This window comes from Ipomoea triloba, chromosome 8 (genome assembly GCF_003576645.1).
Source record: "Ipomoea triloba cultivar NCNSP0323 chromosome 8, ASM357664v1".
Taxonomy (NCBI): domain Eukaryota; kingdom Viridiplantae; phylum Streptophyta; class Magnoliopsida; order Solanales; family Convolvulaceae; genus Ipomoea; species Ipomoea triloba.
Window position 1 is genome coordinate 1,854,749 of NC_044923.1, and position 19,037 is coordinate 1,873,785.

The 19,037-nt window shown below is 37.2% G+C and overlaps 3 protein-coding genes across 6 annotated transcripts; all 3 read left to right on the top strand.

Moving 5' to 3' along the window:
* The first annotated feature begins 563 nt into the window (after positions 1 to 563).
* LOC116026768 (G-type lectin S-receptor-like serine/threonine-protein kinase CES101) lies at positions 564 to 3,923 on the top strand. The gene is made up of 6 exons (XM_031268155.1): positions 564 to 1,944; positions 2,258 to 2,445; positions 2,549 to 2,759; positions 2,882 to 3,119; positions 3,231 to 3,381; positions 3,465 to 3,923. The coding sequence occupies exons 1-6, from the start codon at positions 660 to 662 to the stop codon at positions 3,771 to 3,773; spliced, it is 2,382 nt and encodes a 793-aa protein (XP_031124015.1). The 5' UTR covers positions 564 to 659; the 3' UTR covers positions 3,774 to 3,923.
* Positions 3,924 to 8,543: 4,620 nt separating this feature from the next.
* Positions 8,544 to 12,834, top strand: LOC116026767 (G-type lectin S-receptor-like serine/threonine-protein kinase At1g67520). 2 transcript variants are annotated; one of them, XM_031268154.1, is made up of 7 exons: positions 8,544 to 9,877; positions 10,292 to 10,479; positions 10,583 to 10,793; positions 10,927 to 11,164; positions 11,266 to 11,416; positions 11,500 to 11,853; positions 12,806 to 12,834. In XM_031268154.1, the coding sequence occupies exons 1-6, from the start codon at positions 8,545 to 8,547 to the stop codon at positions 11,809 to 11,811; spliced, it is 2,433 nt and encodes an 810-aa protein (XP_031124014.1). In that variant the 5' UTR covers position 8,544; the 3' UTR covers positions 11,812 to 11,853; positions 12,806 to 12,834. The 2 variants fall into 2 exon arrangements, with proteins under 2 accessions (XP_031124014.1, XP_031124013.1); XM_031268153.1 differs by lacking the exon at positions 12,806 to 12,834 and adding an exon at positions 11,994 to 12,269.
* Positions 12,696 to 17,626, top strand: LOC116026765 (G-type lectin S-receptor-like serine/threonine-protein kinase At1g67520). Of its 3 annotated transcripts, none has more exons than XM_031268148.1 (7): positions 12,696 to 13,993; positions 15,553 to 15,678; positions 15,776 to 15,975; positions 16,095 to 16,305; positions 16,413 to 16,650; positions 16,783 to 16,933; positions 17,014 to 17,626. In XM_031268148.1, exons 1-7 carry the CDS (start codon positions 12,745 to 12,747, stop codon positions 17,320 to 17,322), a joined length of 2,484 nt encoding a protein of 827 aa, XP_031124008.1. In that variant the 5' UTR covers positions 12,696 to 12,744; the 3' UTR covers positions 17,323 to 17,626. The 3 variants fall into 3 exon arrangements, with proteins under 3 accessions (XP_031124008.1, XP_031124009.1, XP_031124010.1); XM_031268149.1 differs by having other exon boundaries at positions 15,779 to 15,975; XM_031268150.1 differs by having other exon boundaries at positions 15,556 to 15,678.
* The last annotated feature ends 1,411 nt before the right edge of the window (positions 17,627 to 19,037 follow it).

Consider the following 19,037-nt stretch of genomic DNA (forward strand, 5'->3'; position numbering starts at 1 on the left):
ACCAGGTGGCCAACTCCAATTGATATTTCGATTCTCAATCATTAAACAACCAAGTTGTAAATCATACGGAGTATATATAATTATCAGTATCAATTAAAGAGCTTACCTCGTAAACAATTTCAAAACCAACAAATTGTTCCGTGAACTCAGGTCTAAAATACATAATTTACCTATTGAATATTCGGTAGGTAGATAGACACTAGTTTACCTTGTAAGATAAACCCAAATCCATAGTATAATTATTGTCCAAAATCACGTTGTCTTAGTTTGCAAATAGATGAGAAGTTATTTGTTGAATTGTAATGAGTAGTAATGTTGAGAAATATGGGATTAAAAAAACAAAAGAAGAAGAGTTTATACGAATTGACTAAGAGCTTATCTCTGTCTCGAATAATTGAATTTCCCGGCAAGGAAATAAAGCTTCCCATCCCCATCTCTGTCCCCCAATTTTCATCTCCATCCCTGTCTCAAAGAATTAAATTTCCCGTATTGGCATCCCTATTTACTAACTGAGAAAATTCGCGTTTGTTTGATTAGTCGTAGTAGTTGAGAAAGAAAATTGGAACCCTCCAACTATAGCCTTTTGACTTTTATAAGCAAAAGAAACACCATTATTAATAACCTACAGAAAATCAAATCTTAATTAATCTGATGGTCTGATGGAGGTGGTGTACATGTTCTTCCTACTGATTCTGTGTTCCCTGCCCTCAATTGCTTCATCATCGCAGAACGACACTCTGAAACAAGGTGACGCGTTGAACTCCTCCTCTTTACTTGTTTCAGCCAACAACAACTTCACCTTAGGATTCTTCACCCCGAACGGAACCAACAGGACTTATATAGCAATCCACTCCAGAGCAAGTTATTCGACTGACCCTGTATGGATAGGCAACAGAGAAACACCTCTCCCCACAAATTCCTCCCCCACCCTTCAAATAGATGCTTCTGGGAGATTATTGATACTCACACATGATGAAGGCCAAGGCAACTCTTACCTGCTTTCATCAAAGCAAACCAGCCGAAATGTCACAGCAACTTTACTGGATTCCGGCAACTTCGTACTCCGGGAGGTCAACTCCGATGGGGAGGAACTGTGGAGTAGTTTCGACAATCCCACGGATACCCTTTTGCCGGGGATGAAGTTAGGAGTGAACCACAGAACGGGTAGGAACTGGACTCTAACATCATGGCAGGACAATAATATTCCGGCGGCAGGGGCGTTTAGTCTCGAGTGGGAACCAACAAAGCGCCGAATGGTTATAAAGTACCGAGGAGTGGCTCGCTGGACTAGTGGAGAGTTGATGAATTCTGTTGATTTCCAGTACACATCCTTTAACTCCACCTTCACCGATCATACATTTAAATTCGCTAACGTTTCAACAAAAGATGAAGAGTATCTTAGCTACGCAGTCACGCCTGTATCCACCCAAAACCGTAACGCCGGTTGGAGATTGGACAGCCAAGGCGTTTTGTACGATGTGGTGGGTAATCAATTTATCATTGACGTTGGCCGGTGTTACGGGTACGAGAATGAAACTCAGCAGTCATTGGGGTGCGAGTTATGGGAGCAACCCAAATGCAGCCCCAGCAGGAGTGGCGAGACGTTTGAGCAAAGATATGGGAGATTTATGAGAGACAGTCAACATGAGGCTGAACAAGAAACCATGCCTAATAATTCTAGTGACTGCAGGGAGCATTGCTGGAACCTCTGTGACTGCGTTGGTTATCGGAGCTACCCTGATGAGGGGAGCTGTGGGTACTGGAGGGGAACAGATCTGCAGTTTGATCAGGACAACAGTCGTAATACAATACCTCTATTTCGTCTTATCCGTCCAGATAAGGGTAAGTCACCAAGTAAGACATGGATATGGATTCTTATACCCATAGCAGTATCCACTGTCCTGGCTGTCTTGCTTCTATTGCGCCAGAGAAGGAGAAAACGAGGTACTCTCAATTTCTTAGATCTATTCATGCCGGCCTATTTAACTTTGTATAATAACCGTATTATCAAGTTCGTCACACAATTGATTTAGTAATTGTAAAATTACAAATTCTATTTTCAATGGAAGCTGTTTATCAACTTTCTTAGTTTAAACTGGTTAGCTAGACTGCTTTACATCTTTGTGATCTTTGGTTGACTAAGATTACAAGAGGTTTACCCAATGCACACTCTAAGTAATGGCTGCAGGTTCCTTGATGGCTTCATTACTAAAAATAATGTCTCTAATAATCAGTATGGTTCAATATATATTTGCAGAAGAAGCAAGGAAAGAGCAAGAGCTGAAGGATCTATTGACATTAGAGGAATACAGTGATATTGATGAGCTCAGCAGCGGCGAGAATGGCAGTCTCAAAGTATTTAGCTATGCATGGGTCGTCACTACAACAAATAACTTCTCTTCTGACTACAAATTGGGGCAGGGTGGTTTTGGAAGTGTTTACAAGGTACTCGATTTATTTTGAAACTAATATATATAGCTTCTTGGTTGCTTAATGAGTAATAAGTTTTATTTGGTGAAGAACTTATTATCAGAAATTTTGGTATTAGGGATTAACACCTGAAGGACAAGAAGTAGCCATAAAACAATTGTCGGAAAGATCAACTCAAGGACTCATGGAGTTCAAAAATGAGGTGGTGTTGATAGCTAAACTGCAGCACACAAATCTTGTCAAGCTACTTGGTTTTTGCATTCATGGGGACCAAAAGATGCTCATTTACGAGTTTATGCCAAATAAAAGTTTAGATTTTTACCTCTTTGGTAATTGCTTCTATTGTTCTTCACTTGAATGCACATTTTTCCATTTGATAGTCTATATATTCTCTATAGTCGATGCATATTAACTCCCTAACTTTAGATTTAACATTCATGATAATTCATAGATCCAGAAAGGAAAGAACATTTAACTTGGGAGAAACGCCTCAACATCATTGAAGGAATTGCACAAGGCCTACTTTACCTTCACAAGTACTCAAGAGTTCGGATCATTCACAGAGATATGAAAGTTAGCAACATATTACTTGATGAGAATATGAATCCAAAAATTTCAGACTTTGGTATGGCCAAGATACTCAGGCAAAATGCCACAGAAGCAAACACAATGAGACTAGGTGGAACATTGTAAGTTAGAAGGAGTTCAGTTTATTCATTTTTCAAGAGCTAAGTTTGCTTATAATAACTACAAACTTGATTTCCTTTTCGATCTAATGTGTATGTTTTAATATAATATAGTGGTTATATGGCGCCTGAGTATGCCATGGAGGGTATTTTCTCTACAAAGTCCGACGTCTACAGTTTTGGAGTACTAGTACTGGAAATTATAAGTGGCAAGAAGAACAATCACTTCCGCAGTGAGGATGGCCCCCTAAATTTGGTGGAACATGTAAGCCTAATACAACTTTGAGCATTGAATTTCACGTTTTTAACTTAACTGCTTGCAATCATTATTGTTTGACTGCATTGCAGGCCTGGGAGTTATGGAACAGAGATGCAGTGCTGCAGCTAGTGGATCCAGCAATAAGCAATGTGGGTGGCAATGAAGAACAGTTGCATAGGTGCATACATGTGGGACTACTATGTGTCGAAGATTTTGCAGTCGACCGACCATCTATGTCGGATGTGGTGTCCATGTTAGGCAATGAAAATATGGCATTGCCAAAGCTAAAAAAGCCTGCATTTGTGTCGAGATTCAGTGTGCCCGACAGGTTTCAGGATGGCAAGTCAGAGAAGTTCACAGTGAATGAAGTCTCCATTTCAGTTATGGAGGGAAGATAGTGTATGTTGCAATTTATTACTTTATAAAAATGTTTTTTGTAGACTTGTAGTGGTTCACTATAAATTCAAACTATTTAGACAGACGCATGCAGTATGATGGGTGCACAAAGAAGATTTACTTTCAATAAACTTGATTTAAGATTTTAGATTTGTGTTCATGTTTAGTGAATTAATTATTCCATGTAGTGCATCATGAGTAATATAGTCAGATTATGTTTGAGGCGACATGGACTTAAAAGATAATAGAAGAGATTTTCCAATTCACTGTGGTGGATTCTTCGTGAGCATTAGACATTGGTCATCGCACTTAAAAAGGTTATTGAATTACCGTGGTTTACTCATCCAGTATTGAAAGGTGTAGTTTTCGCGGGAGGTGGAAAGGTGTAAGGGTTAAAACGGGAAGAAGTTCCCGAGTGTCGGTCTCAAGGAAAGGCAAGGAAGGGGTCGGTAAGCAAGGGATTAGTCACAAGGGTGCCTAGTTTTCGAAAGGTAATCCTAAAAAGATTAGTCACAAGGGTGCCTAGTTTTCGAAAGCTAATCCTAAAAAGATAAGTGTATGGCATGCTATGATAAGCAAACTAAGGTAAATGAATAAGAAACAATCTATTTGGAAGGAGGATTCGGACCAATCTAACAAGTATGTAATCTCTTGATTTCCTATAGGTTTAGGGTGTGGCAACACTTAAGGGACATACTTGAGACAAAATCACAAACACCTAAGCCATTCTCATGGTCAAAGGACTCTCTCCTACACCATAGTGTTACTCTCATAACTCCTAGGCTTAAAGAGGCATTTTGTCAAACACATTGTGTGCTTACTTTGTCTTCCAATCCCCCTTCTCTCAAAGGTGGGAAGGAAAAGTGGTTGGAGAGGTCTAACACACTCCCTACTTTCGTAGGTGAGTGATCCTAACCCTAATTCCCTAAGGCAACCGGCCAAGTTGGCCTAGAGTCCACACTAACACTCCAAAACATACACTATCAAGCATCCATTAAGCATCATTCAATCCCTAATTCAAAACATTTAGCATTCAAGAGGTACATACAAGTTCAATTGATCCAAATCACAAGAAGTTTAGCTCATCATGCTTAAAATCAAAATCAACATTGCAATTGAACAAATGGAAGAAAACTAGAATCAAAATTCAAAGTACAAATTGGAATCAAAACAACAATTGAAATCAAATCAATAACCAAATCAAAATAAGAGTTGAATTACAAAATTAGGAAATGAAATGTACTTGAATTGATGTAAGATTCTTGAGAAAGCTTGAGCGATCCAATGTGGAAGTGAAGATCTCTTCAATCTAGCTAATGGAATTGAACTTTGATTGGAATTGAAGTGTGAAAGTGGAGAGAATTTTGACCTAATTCTGGAGAGAAGATTTATCTAAGCTGGACTAAGATGGAAAATGAGTGGGATCCCCTGGAAAAATGCTCCATTCTCTATTTAAACTGTGCCCAACCGCCAAAATGATCGCGACGGACGCCCGACTGGACGCGCGTCCGCTGCGCGTCCAGCGGGGTTTCTGCTGTCAGACTACAAAACTTCAGAGACCAGAAATTTGGACGCGGGCGTCCAAGCCGCATCTGACCCACGTCCACAGCAGACCGAACTGATCTTCAGAGGGGTGAAATTCGGACGCGGGCGTCCGACCCGCGTCCACAGCAGACATTCCAAACTTCAGAGAGTTGGAATTTGGACGCGGGCGTTCGAGCTGCGTCCACCAGGCGTCCGCAGCAGACTGCTTCGAACTTCAGAGGTGTGGATTGTGGACGCCTGGGCGGACGCGCGTCCAAGGCGCGTCCGTGCCGGTTCTTCGCTTCTAACTTTGGCCCGTGAATCTATCTTTGAAATCCATGCCTTTTTCCACCTTTTTGCACATTGTTTTACCTACAAAATGATTAACCAAGTGTGGACTAGGGTCCAATGGCAATAACAAGCATTTTAACGCAATTCAAGCTCAAATCAATCATAAAAGCTAGCGATTGTGTGCAATATGATCCTAGAATGACCTTATAAATGTAGCATCTTTTGCATTTATCAAGTATCTTTACTGGTTAAGATATAGGGTCCTTGGGCAAGAAATTTCGTCTTTTATGAGCAAGTCAGCAAGATAATAGAAGACTCACCTTCATTGTCTCTAAATGGTTAAAAACTCTTACATATTTTCTTGTACTCGTTTGTTTCACCACTCGCCTATTTACATGTTTGTACAACTCCATTTACAATCGGAATAGTCATTCCATCCTAAGCCTCCCCCTTTGTATTAGTTATTTCCAACCCATTAGACATAGCTATATTTTATTATTTCAAAAATACCTTTATAAACCCTTCATATAAATATATATATATTTCCAAACATTATTGAGTCTCCTATGATACGATTGATTTGTCAGCTTTCCATTATCACTAAGGCACGATAATAATATGTTTAATATGTTTTTTTTTTATAGTTTCACACACACAGAGTACACAAAAACCCTAAACCTAGTATATTTATTAATTTGTATGTGTTTTATTTTGAATAATGGTATTTGATCATTTAAATGATATTATTCCTCTTTCTATTTCTTGGTCTAGCCAAATACAAAAATATGATTCCTCCTATAACATCATGTTTATTCCCCTTTTAAACTAAACAATAGATCAGAATTGTATTCCTATTCTATTCCAATCTTATTATATTATTGTTGAAATTATATGAATATATTCTTTATATATTTATTTTTAAACCAAACAGTCAAACACCACATTAGAAGATTGCATTTCCTCCACCAAGCTACATGCAATCCATTCTAAAAAAAAACAGAAAAAAATAAAATGCTACACGCAATCCCATTTAGTAAAAAAATAACATTCCATGAAACAATAGTAGGACTTGGTCAAGAGCATGTTTCTAATGTTTTATATATTCCACAAGAAGCGACAACATACGACATGAATTTTCAAAGATTTAATCTACCTATTCAATTTTAGTAGGTAGATAGTCAATGTATATACGAAGTACTATTTTTCCTAGGCAAAAACTCTAATAGATGGTGGTCCACATAGTGTGTTGGAAAAAGTGCGTGTATTCTGTAATACAACAAAAAATATAAAATAAAATCAGGGAATAAAAATTGGATCATTTGATATCTTCATGCGTGTAACCACTTTCATATAAGTTTTAAATATCTATCTGAAAAAGTAACAAAATTCAATATTTAATCTTTTTTCTATTTTCATATAGGTGATCCAATTGCACTATTAGGTCGACTTATTAGGGGACCAATTTGATCCTTTTTCCAATTAAATATTACATATCACGTGCCAATGAACTTGTGGTCAAGTAGTATATAGTGACTCTCTCAAATAGGAAATCATGAGATCAAGTCTCAATGGAGACATATTTTACTACAATGTAATTGAGATCGAGTCTCAATAGAGATATATTTTACTACAATGTAATAGAGTCAGCAATACTCAAAAAATATTACACGTTACGTGATATCATAACATTCCACGAAACAGTAGTAGGACTTTGTCAAGAGCATGTTCCTAATATTTTATATTCCACAAGAAGCGACAACATACGACATGAATTTCCAAAGATTTCATCTCCCTATTCAATTTAGTAGGTAGATAGATAGTCAATGTATTTTTCTTAGGCAAAAACTCTTATAAATCGTGTATGTGGGACGGATTAGATATTTTGTAAGCATTACATTTTATTTCAATTTTTCTCATAACTCTTATAAATCGTGTATGTGGGACGGATTAGATATTTTGTAAGCATTACGTTTTATTTCAATTTTTCTCATAAGTAACTCTTCAACCTTTAATATTACATTTTGATTTAAAAGTATTATATTTTTTTTATAAAAAATGTTATATTTTTTCTTATAAGTATTTCACTTTAATTTTCTCATAAGTAACAACCAATCAATTTATTCATGATTAATAATATTACATTTTCTCATTAGTGAATGCTTGGCCTTTAGATATTGCATTTTGATTAAAAAATGATTTTTGAAAAAATGACACTTTTGACCTCTAAATTGTTTCACTTTTAAAAATTTGGTCAATGCAATTTAATTTAAACAAATTTAGCATCTTAATTGTCCGTAATGTTACACTTTTAGTCCCTTGTGTTATATAATTGTCAAACTCCATTAACATATGAGGTTATTTGTTTCATTTAAAATCAATATTCACGGTTAAAAAGGGTGTTCGCGTGAAGAAAATGAATTTTTTGGCCATTGATATTGATCTTAAATGACAAAAATAATCTCATAAAAAAGTTTGCTAATAGAGTTTGTTAATTATATAACACTAAGAACTGAAAGTGCAACATAATAAATAAATTAAGGGATTATTTCCTTTTAAATCGACTAAAGGCGACCAAAATTTTTAAAGTAAAACAATTCAAGTGTCATTGTTTTTCTTAATTTTTTTTTCAAAAATATTACATTTTTTCTTTATAAATATTAAGCAATTTATTTTCGATTAGTATAAATATTACATTTACATATATGACTCTGACATGTTTCACAGATAAAGAGCCGTGTGAGAACTGAGAAAGCGTGCTCACCCATTTTCTTGACAGTAATGTCAAGTCAATAAGTGGAACAATTTTCTTGACAGTAATGTCAAGTCAATAAGTGGAACAAAAGGGAATTTCATTGTAATAACAAAAATCACTTATTCTTTGATCGAGTCTTAATACTAGTTGAGAAAGAAAAGTTAAACTCTCCAAGGGACCGATCATTGGTGTTTAACGTACAAAAAATGGAGTGGATGAATGATAATGTAGCGATGGAGAGGGTGTTCTTCCTACTGATTCTGTGTTCCCTGTCTTCAATTGCTTCATCGCAGAGCGACACTCTGAAACAAGGTGATGTGCTGAAAGCATCTGATGAATCCAATTTACTTGTTTCTGCGAGCAACACTTACAGTTTGGGATTCTTTATGCCGGAGAGAACCAAGAGGACCTATTTAGCAATACGGCTCGCCTACTCCGATTGGGATAAACCGGTATGGATAGGGAACAGAGATGCACCTCTCCCCACAATTTCTTCTGCCAGCCTTCACATAGATGCTTATGGGAGATTGATACTCGCACATAATGAGGAACAAGACAACTCTTACCTGCTTTCATCAAAGCAAACTAGCCTCAATGTCACAGCAACTTTACTGAATTCCGGCAAATTGGTGCTCCGGGAGGTCAACACCGATGGTTCATTCGGAGAGGAACTGTGGAGTAGTTTTGACAATCCCACGGATACCCTTTTGCCGGGGATGAAGTTAGGAGTGGACCATAGAACGGGTAGGAACTGGGCTCTAAGATCATGGCAAGACGATGATATTCCGTGGACAGGGGCATATAGTCTAGAGTGGGAACCAAGCAAGCGTCGACTGGTTATAAAGTACGGAGGAGTGGTTCGCTGGACTAGTGGAGAGTTGATGACTGCTTCTAATTTCCAGCACATCCGAGCCAGTCAAAACTATAAATTCGTTAACATTTCGACCAAAGAAGAAGAGCATTTCAGCTACCTATTCACGTTTAATCCATATTTACCTCAGCCTGACTTTCTTCTCCAGGGTTGGAGATTGGACGCTTTAGGCATTTTGAGCATAACATCTGATGGTGGGTCGATTATGGACGTGGGCGAGTGCTACGGGTACGAGAATGAAACTCAGCAGTCAAAAGGGTGCGAGTTATGGGAACAACCCAAGTGCAGGGGTGATGGTCAGACGTTTGAGGAAAGATATGGGAGATTTGTGTTTCACACTGAAAATGAAGCCCTACAAATCCAAGCCACACCCATTTCTAATTGTAGTGATAGCCCCAGTGACTGCAGGGAATATTGCTGGAATGACTGCCACTGCGTTGGTTATAGGAGCAACAATGAGGGGGTGTGTGAGTGCTGGATGGGAACATCGTCTTTGCAATTTGAAGAGGACACCACTGGTAATGCGGTGGAATCTGTATATGTTCTAAACCGTCCAGCTGAGGGTAAGTCAAGAATTAAGAAGTGGATATGCCGGATTCTTATACCCACAGCAATATCCCTACTCCTGCTAGGCTTTCTTCTATTGTGGTGGAGACGGAGAAAACAAGGTATTCAATTTATTAAGTCGTGCTTGGTAAATGACTGTTAGCTATGCTTTTAGCTGATTAGATTAGAAGGTACTCCCTATAATTAATTGATAATATTAGCTTATTGTAGAAAAGTGTTTGGTAAATTAGCTATTAGTTGATAGCTGTTTGGTATAATTTCTTTTTTTGAAAGGTTAATTGAAAAAGTTGTTTTGTGTAGTTTTTTGAAATTTAGTATTTTGGAGTTATAAAAAGCTTATTAACCAAACACTTATATTGCTTTTTTAACCAAATCAAACAATTAGTAGTAGTCAAATAGGTCAAAATTGACTGATAGGCTAATTATTTACCACACATAGCCTAAATCTATTCATGCCTGTTGGATTGTGTACAGTAATATCTTGTATAATCATCTAATTAAATACACTCTAACAGAGGAAGCAAGAAAGGAGCAAGAACTGAAGGATTTATTCACATTAGATGATTATACTGATATTCATGAACTCAACAACGGTGAAAATGTCAGTATTAAAGTTTTTACGTACGAATGGATTGTCGCTACGACAAACAACTTCTCACTTAATTGCAAGTTAGGACAAGGCGGATTTGGAACTGTTTACAAGGTATTTTCTTTAATTTGAAAGTGATAAGATTTCTTGGTGGCTTGATGATTATGTTTTGTTGATAAAGCAAGAACTGATCATAGAAACTTTAATTTGGTATTAGGGAGTAACACCTGAAGGACAAGAAGTAGCTATAAAACAATTGTCAGAGAGATCAAAACAAGGAATAGTAGAGTTCAAAAACGAGGTGATATTGATTGCTAAACTCCAGCACACAAATCTTGTAAAGCTGCTTGGTTTTTGCATTCACAAGGATCAAAAGATGCTCATTTACGAGTTCATGCTCAATAAAAGTTTAGATTTTTACCTCTTTGGTAATTACTCAAACTTTATTCACTTGGATGCATATTTTTTCCACTTAATTGGTAGTTCATGTATTCTCTACACTTGATGCATATATATCAACTCTCTAGTTCTAGATTTAACACTACTCATGATAATGCACAGATCAAAATCCAATAGGGTATTTGTCTTGGAAAAGACGCATCAACATAATTGAAGGAATTGCACAAGGTTTACTTTACCTTCACATGTATTCAAGAGTTCGAATCATTCATAGAGATATGAAAGTCAGCAACATACTACTTGATGAGAATATGAATCCAAAAATTTCAGACTTTGGAATAGCCAAGATACTCAAGCAAAATGCTACAGAAGCAAACACGATGAGACTAGTTGGAACATTGTAAGTAAGAAGATATCTATTGGTTTGCTTCATATTTCCTTCATAACCTAATATGTGTGTGTGTGTTTTTTTTGTTTTTTTTTTGTTTTGATATAAAATAGTGGTTACATGGCACCTGAGTATGTCTTGCATGGTGTGTTCTCTATGAAGTCGGATGTCTATAGTTTTGGAGTATTAGTACTGGAGATTGTAAGTGGCAAGAAGAATAATGGTTTCCACTGTGAGGATGGTCCCCTGAATTTGGTAGAACATGTAAGCCTAATACAACTTTAAGCACTTGGTTTCATGTTTGAATTGTAATTGCTTGCAACCATTATTGTTTGGCCACATTGCAGGCATGGGAGTTATGGAACAAAGATGCAGTTTTACAGCTAGTGGATCCATCATTAATAAGCAATTTGTGTGGCAATGAAGAACAGTTGCGTAGATGCATCAATGTAGGACTACTATGTGTAGAAGATTCTGCTGTCGACCGACCATCCATGGCTGATGTGGTTTCCATGTTTACCAATGAAAATTTGGCATTGCCAAAGCCCAAAAAACCTGCATTTGTATCAAGATTCGGTGTGAGTGACACATTTCAAGATGGCCAGTCAAGAAAGTTCACAGTGAATGAACTCTCTATTTCCACCATGGAGGCAAGATAGTTTTGCAATTTGGTGAACTTCCCTCGGCAGACTCGAAGAGAGGTAAATTATTATTGACAATAATTAAATTCATGATTTTTGATAGATAATCATATTTGACATACTAGTCCATCTTTTTCAGAACAATCATGTGTTTATATTTAATTAAGGGTTAGCATAAATGAATTTATCTTTTTTACTAGGAATATCATACTGATCATTTTCAAGGAAGTCACTAACCAAAGGTGGGGAGTCATAAAAAATTATAAAGTCCAAGATTTGGTTCCGTGGGAGGCATGTCATCAACCACTTTATTTTGTTAGTTATAAATGTGCTTAACCTCCACAAAAGTGAGTGAGATGAGAACAATGTTATTAATTTCAAGAATAATACTATATATATATTTTCAATTTTTATTCTAAGTTGTACTCTATTGACTTGGTTTGCTTGATTAAAAAAACACTACAGTATAGTTTTTATTGCCTTCTCTATTTAAATGTGAAGCAATAATGTCTAAATTAGACATTAAACCTAATATGAAAATGCAATTAGACAAAAGGTGCAATGAGCTTACTGAACACCCCAAATGCATGCAATTTCACCTGAGTTATTATCTATTTCTGGTTGCCTGTTTATCTGGACGGTGAGTTGTGATTTTTAAAAAATAATATTTAATAAAAAACTTAATAATACAGTTGTCATTTTGCTTATCTAAACCATAAATATTGTAGAAAACTACCAGATTACACGTGCGTGCATTGCACTTAGCACACAAAATTAGACGCTGATTAGTTTTTAAAGCCCCCATTCCCAGAAAAATCCAAATATACGAAACAGCCATGAAAGGTGACGAAAACTTAGCTTTTCAAAAAAAAAAAAAAAAAAAACTTAGCTTGAAACACAGTTTAGATCTGCCAATTTCTTCAACCCAAGGCTAAAGCATTGGTGGATAGGATGAAGCTTCTAGCCATGGAAGTGCTGCTCTTCCTACTGATTTTGTGCTCTATGGCCTCAGTTGCTTCGTCGCAGACGGACAGTATGAAACAAGGTGATGTGCTGAACTCCTCGGAATCCACTTTTCTTGTGTCCGCCGGCGAGACTTTCACCTTAGGATTCTTTACGCCGGAGAGGATCAACATGACTTACTTAGCAATATGGTTCACCGAAAGATTTGAGGGTGAAAGTGAAAAGCCGATATGGATAGGCAACAGAGAAGCGCCTCTCCCATCAAATTCCTCTGCTAAGCTTCTCATAGATGCGTCTGGGCGATTGATACTCACGCACAGTGAAAAACAAGGCAACCCTTACCCGGTTTCATCCAAGCGAACTAGCCGGAATGTCTCAGCCACTTTACAGGATTCCGGCGAATTGGTACTCCGGGAGATAAACGCCGACGGCTCATCGGGGCAGGAACTGTGGAGTAGCTTCGACAGCCCCACGGATACCCTTTTGCCGGGGATGAAGTTGGGGGTGAACCATAGAACGGGTGGGAAATGGAGTCTGAGATCATGGCAGAACGACAATTCGCCGGCGGCCGGGGCATTTAGTCTGGAATGGGAACCAATCAAACGGCGAGTGGTTATCAAGCACCGAGGAGTGACCCATTGGAGCAGCGGAGAGCTGAAGAACGCGACACATTTCCAGCACTTATTCTTCCACTACGGCTTCCTCAAAGTCTCATTCCTCAACATTTCCACAAAAACAGAGGACTATTTCACCATTTCCGCCAAGCTCAACCGATCCGAAATTCCACGCGAAATGCAAGCGGGGATGGACTATCGCGTCGTGGCTTTGAGACTGGACCCTCGGGGCCTCGTGTACGACCCCAACAACGGCCCGGCCATTATTGACGCCGGCGACTGCTACGGGTACGAGAACAAAACCCAGCAATCAAAAGGGTGCGAGATATGGGAGCAGCCGGCGTGCAGGGGTGGCGGCGGTCAAACGTTCCAGGAAAGATCTGGGTTCTTCTTCAACTACAGCAATTCAGGACTCGCGGGGGCGGTGCCTTTAGGCTACACAGAAGAAGACTCCACTGCCAGCCCCAGTGACTGCAGAGAGAAATGCTGGAAGGACTGCGACTGCGTTGGCTATCAAAGATTCGATGACGGGTGTACGTACTGGAGGGGAACCTCTTTGCAATTTCAACAGGACAATAGTGGCAAAACAGTAGCGCTCTATGTTCTTAACCGTCCAATTAAGGGTAAGTCTGTTTCATACTCCGTACTATATTGTGTCACAAAAATGTCAATTTTAGCACGAAATTAATATACTCTAAACTTTACGCCAAAAGTCAATTAGGCATTTAAATTTTATACTAAAAGTCGATTAGGCCCCTAAATTTGTAAAAGTTTAATTAAACTCTCAAATCAAATTAAAGCAATAAAGCGCCAAAACAAGTAAATGACCTATTATTACAAGTCATTTGTATCAGTCCAGTGACAGGCGATGGCGCGCAATAAAAAATTTAGGAGTCTATTTGACCATTTTTTCAATAAAAAAAAATTTAGAATTAGAGAAAAAAACTTTAGTCGCATAAAATAAATTAACCCGATAATCCGAATAGACTAGTATGAAATTTAGAAGGCAAGTCTGATAGCCCATGAAACAAAATATGCATAGAGTTTACGTGTAATTTTATCTATAGTATTTTTTTTTAAATTAAATTTGTAACAGAGTAGGTTGAGAAAGTAGCTATGAACAGATACTACAATGTAATAACAAAGTTCAGTAGAACTCAAAAAAAAATTAAATTTGTAAATAAAATTTTAATAAATCTATTACAACATAAAATATTTTTTTATGAATATTAGTAATGAAAAAAAATCTTATTATAATTATTATATTGTAGTGTAAATATATTAATTAGAGAAATGATCAAATAAGTCATCGAACTTTAGGAAGTCAATTGGCCATTTGGCCCCTTAAACTTTTTAAAAGAACAATTACGCACATCAACAATTGATTTTGATACAATAAAGCTCAAAAACAAGTTAATGACCTACTATCACAGGTAATTATGATTCTGGTAACCAGCCAGTGAAATTTTATGCAAAAAGTCACTAAGAATGAGACACGAAGCCGGAGTGGTTGCCTTATCTGCTTCAGAAGGCGACCATCTAGGTCGCTTTCTCGTTGAAGAAGGAAACCACAGTGGTTGCCTTCTACGGCTTCGAGTCTCTTTCTCGACGACCGCTCGCCGATTGCCGGTCACTTTGTGTCTGAAATTTCGTCGGAGTCTCGCCGATGGGTTACCGGAACCCTAATTACATGTGATAGGATGTTAATCATGTTATTAACTGATTTTTGGACTTCAATGCATCAAAATCAATTATTGATGAGTGTAATTGCACTTTTAATTGACTTTTAAGCTAAAGTTTGAGAGCGTATTTGAATAATACTATTAACTCTATTAGAATGCAGTATCTGTTCATACTACTTTCTCACGAACCCACCACCTCCTGTATAAAGGGAAGGGTTTGATGCCACTGGACTACAAGGTCCTTGGCAATGTTATAAGTTTATATTTATGTGTAAGTATGCTAATTTATTATAATTGAAAGTTTAAAATGAAGTTTTATTTGAGCTTGTCGACAACCCGAGGTTTCAGCCCTGGGACAAAATTTTTTAAACTTGATAAAAAAATTAATTAATCCAAACTGATAATCCCGATAGCCAGATAGGACTCAGACTTGCATGAAATCAAATGAGCTGGCCCTATTAACATCCTTACCATTGCTAATTGCTAGAACTTGATTGCAGAAGGGAATGAAAGTAGCAGTAACTCAAAGAAGTGGAAATGGATTCTTATACCCATTGTAATAATAGCCACCATAGTCATAGTCCTGCTGGGGTTGCTTCAGTTGCGCCGGAGAAGGAGAAAACGAGGTAAGTTTTCATGGATCTATTCACGTACGTTTCTTGAACTGTGTGTAATTAATGGTGTATTGTATATATGACGACCATCAAATTGAACATATTTTAGCAGAAGAAATCAGAAAAGAGCAACATCTAAAGGATTTATTCACATTAGAAGAATACACTGATATTCAAGAACTCAGCAATGACGAATTCTTTCAGGGCAGCAATCTGAAACATTTTAGCTATGAATGGATTGTTGTTGCAACAAATAACTTCTCACCTGTCCATAAATTAGGACAAGGTGGTTTTGGAAGTGTTTATAAGGTACTTTTTTGATTCAACAATGATGGTTTTATGCTACATGCATGCATGCATGCATGCATGACTTCTTTGTTGCTTGGTTATCATGTGTTTGTTTGATGAAGTTACTTTGATATTATTAGGGAGTAACACCTGAAGGACAAGAAGTAGCTATAAAACAATTATCAGAAAGTTCAAAACAAGGACTTGTGGAGTTCAAAAACGAGGTGGTGTTGATAGCAAAGCTCCAGCACACAAATCTTGTAAAGTTGCTTGGTTTTTGCATTCACGAGAACCAAAAGATGCTCATCTATGAGTTTATGCCTAATAAAAGCTTAGATTTTTTCCTTTTCGGTAACTGTTTTATTCAGTTGAATGAATATTTTTCCATTTATTCTCTACAATTGATGCATCTAAACTCCCTAGTTTTTAACTTAACAATGTTGCTTCATAATGCCTAGATCCAAATCGAAAAGAGCAATTGACATGGGAGAAACGTCTCAGCATAATTGAAGGAATTGCCCAAGGATTGCTTTATCTTCACAAGTATTCAAGAGTAAGAATCATTCATCGAGATATGAAAGCTGGCAACATATTACTTGATGAGAATATGAATCCGAAAATTTCAGATTTCGGTATGGCTAAAATTCTCAAGCAAAATTTAACAAATGCAAACACAATGAGGTTAAGTGGAACATTGTAAGTCAAAAGAAATACGTTCATTTCTTCTTTTGATTCCATTTCAATACACAAGTTTACTTGAAATTAAACTAGAAATTGAATTTCTTTCCTAACCTATGCACATTATGTATATACTTCAACTTAAAATAGTGGCTACATGGCGCCTGAGTATGCAATGGAGGGTATTTTCTCTACCAAGTCAGACGTCTACAGCTTTGGAGTACTAGTGTTGGAAATTATAAGCGGCAAGAAGAACAGATACTTCCGCAGCGAGGATGGGCCATTGAATTTGGTGGAACATGTAAGCCTAATACAACATTAACCATTTGTTTTCGTGGTTAGTTGCAATATATTTGGTAGCAATAATCACTGTTGTTGCAGGCATGGGAGCTATGGAACAAAGATGCAGCGCTACAAATTGTTGATCCAGCATTAAGCAATATGTGTGGCAAGGAAGAACAGTTGCAGAGATGCATAAACCTGGGACTTCTCTGTGTAGAAGACCTCGCAGTGGACCGACCATCTATGTCCGATGTTATTTCCATGTTAACCAACGAGAATTTGGCGTTGACAAAGCCCAAGAAACCTGCATTTGTCTCCAGATACGGTGTGGTCCATGGATTTCAAGAAGACAGGTCAGAAAAGGTCACAGTGAATCAGCTCTCCATTTCAGCAATGGAGGCAAGATAGTGTTGCAATTTGAAATGAAATACTTCTATTGAATGTAGTCCATAATACCAAAATCTCACTAGCATAGGAATGACCAAGGAGACCGGGTCTTTCAAGGTCTAGAATTAAGGGTGTGTTTGATTCATGAGTTTACATACTAGGGATGAGAATTAAAATTATGTAGTATCTGTCCATATACTTTCTGATGCAACCCAAATGTAACCAATAAATGATCCATTGAAAGTCTCGAGTCGCCCGGTAACAATATTTCAATCGAGGAAAACAATTCAGACTTCAATATCAGATCAAATTCCCCGGTGTGAAATTATTTGCAAGATGTATTTTTTTTAGGTGATAAACTACTTTGCTTGTATTTTTTATTTGGGTGGAAATTACTTTTGCAAAATGTTGTATTTTTAATTTTGGGTGGGAAATTATTTTGTATTTTTAATTTTGGGTGGGATAATTAGTGACCTAGAATATTTAATAGCTTATTTTCCCCTATAAATACCGGCTAGTGAGAAGCTAGTTTATCCCCTTATCTTGTTCTTTATATTCACACACATATCCAATATCCAAAAAACCCAAAAGAGTATTATTTGTTAGTTTGATGAGACACTCAAGCTTGAACCCATGACCTCCCACTTGAGAGAATCAAGTCATGCCGCTTGACCACAAGGCCTTTAGCAAATCATAGTTATTGTTTGATTGATAACTTTTTAAAATACAACTATTAGATTTGATTACCCCTTAAATTAAAAACCTCATTCCCTAATTAAAAAATGTATCATTATATCCTATTGGTAATATGATTTTTAAGTTTGGATTAATACTTTTAGATTTTTGTTTTGATTTTTTTTATTTATATTAGTGTTTTGGATGCCATTATATTATGATCCATTATTTTGATTTTTTGGTTTTTGTATTTTTAAAACCTTTAGTTCCATTATAAGGTCATACATAACAAAATATCAATATGGATAATTATTTAGATTTCATCTACTACCAAACATGCAAAATACTTTTACCAAAACTCATACTATTACCAAGTATTTGATTCTCATTCCATTACCAAACCGGAAAGGGGACTACGACAATGGGATCCAATCTCCCCTTATTTGTTCATTATAGTTGTAGAGGTTCTAACTTCTAAGTGCAATGATCACGAACCCTAGCCCACCACTTTGTAAGGTGAACCTGAATCCATAGTATAATTTGCCCAAGATGCTAGGAACAAGTTAGGCCTTTCTTAGTTTCTTATATCTCTAGAGGTTTTTAATGGGCTTCATTGAGGGCTTTGCCCCACATGGCCCAGCCCATGATCACTACATGCTCATCCCAGCTTAACTTCCAGTGTTCCGCGGAAAATTACAGATTTTCGTTCCGAAAATCCCGCCAATGTGAAGTGCAACCCAAGCTGTGTCACAGACTCACAGTTCAACACTTGAACCATGTCCTAGCAGGCTAGCACACTGATTAGAAAGAGCTGAGGAAGAGAGAATAGAGGTCGATGAGGAAGCTATCAGCGGCGAGCCCTAACAAATCCTCCTGCGAGTCTCACTGGCACTTCGAGTTCAAGTTCTCTTCGTTTAATCCTCCTTCGAGTCTCACAGCTTGATCAGTCGCACTCGGAGACTCTCAAGGAGCTTGAGGCCAATAATTTCCACCTTCAGAAACGAATCAAGGTCTTGCCTCTTTCTTCACTAATTCATCTTGTGAATTGAAGATTTTATTTG

What these genes read in the sequence shown, in the direction of transcription:
- LOC116026765 (XM_031268148.1), top strand. Translation starts at nt 12,745, where the DNA reads ATGAAGCTTCTAGCCATGGAAGTGCTGCTCTTCCTACTGATTTTGTGC. An exon ending in TCTTAACCGTCCAATTAAGG is followed by an intron (nt 13,994 to 15,552) that starts GTAAGTCTGTTT and finishes ACTTGATTGCAG; the next exon opens with AAGGGAATGAAAGTAGCAGT. An exon ending in CATTGAATTTGGTGGAACAT is followed by an intron (nt 16,934 to 17,013) that starts GTAAGCCTAATA and finishes CTGTTGTTGCAG; the next exon opens with GCATGGGAGCTATGGAACAA.
- LOC116026767 (XM_031268154.1), top strand. Translation starts at nt 8,545, where the DNA reads ATGGAGTGGATGAATGATAATGTAGCGATGGAGAGGGTGTTCTTCCTA. An exon ending in GTGGAGACGGAGAAAACAAG is followed by an intron (nt 9,878 to 10,291) that starts GTATTCAATTTA and finishes ACACTCTAACAG; the next exon opens with AGGAAGCAAGAAAGGAGCAA. An exon ending in TTTAGATTTTTACCTCTTTG is followed by an intron (nt 10,794 to 10,926) that starts GTAATTACTCAA and finishes GATAATGCACAG; the next exon opens with ATCAAAATCCAATAGGGTAT.
- LOC116026768 (XM_031268155.1), top strand. Translation starts at nt 660, where the DNA reads ATGGAGGTGGTGTACATGTTCTTCCTACTGATTCTGTGTTCCCTGCCC. An exon ending in CCAGAGAAGGAGAAAACGAG is followed by an intron (nt 1,945 to 2,257) that starts GTACTCTCAATT and finishes ATATATTTGCAG; the next exon opens with AAGAAGCAAGGAAAGAGCAA. An exon ending in GTTTTGGAAGTGTTTACAAG is followed by an intron (nt 2,446 to 2,548) that starts GTACTCGATTTA and finishes TTTTGGTATTAG; the next exon opens with GGATTAACACCTGAAGGACA.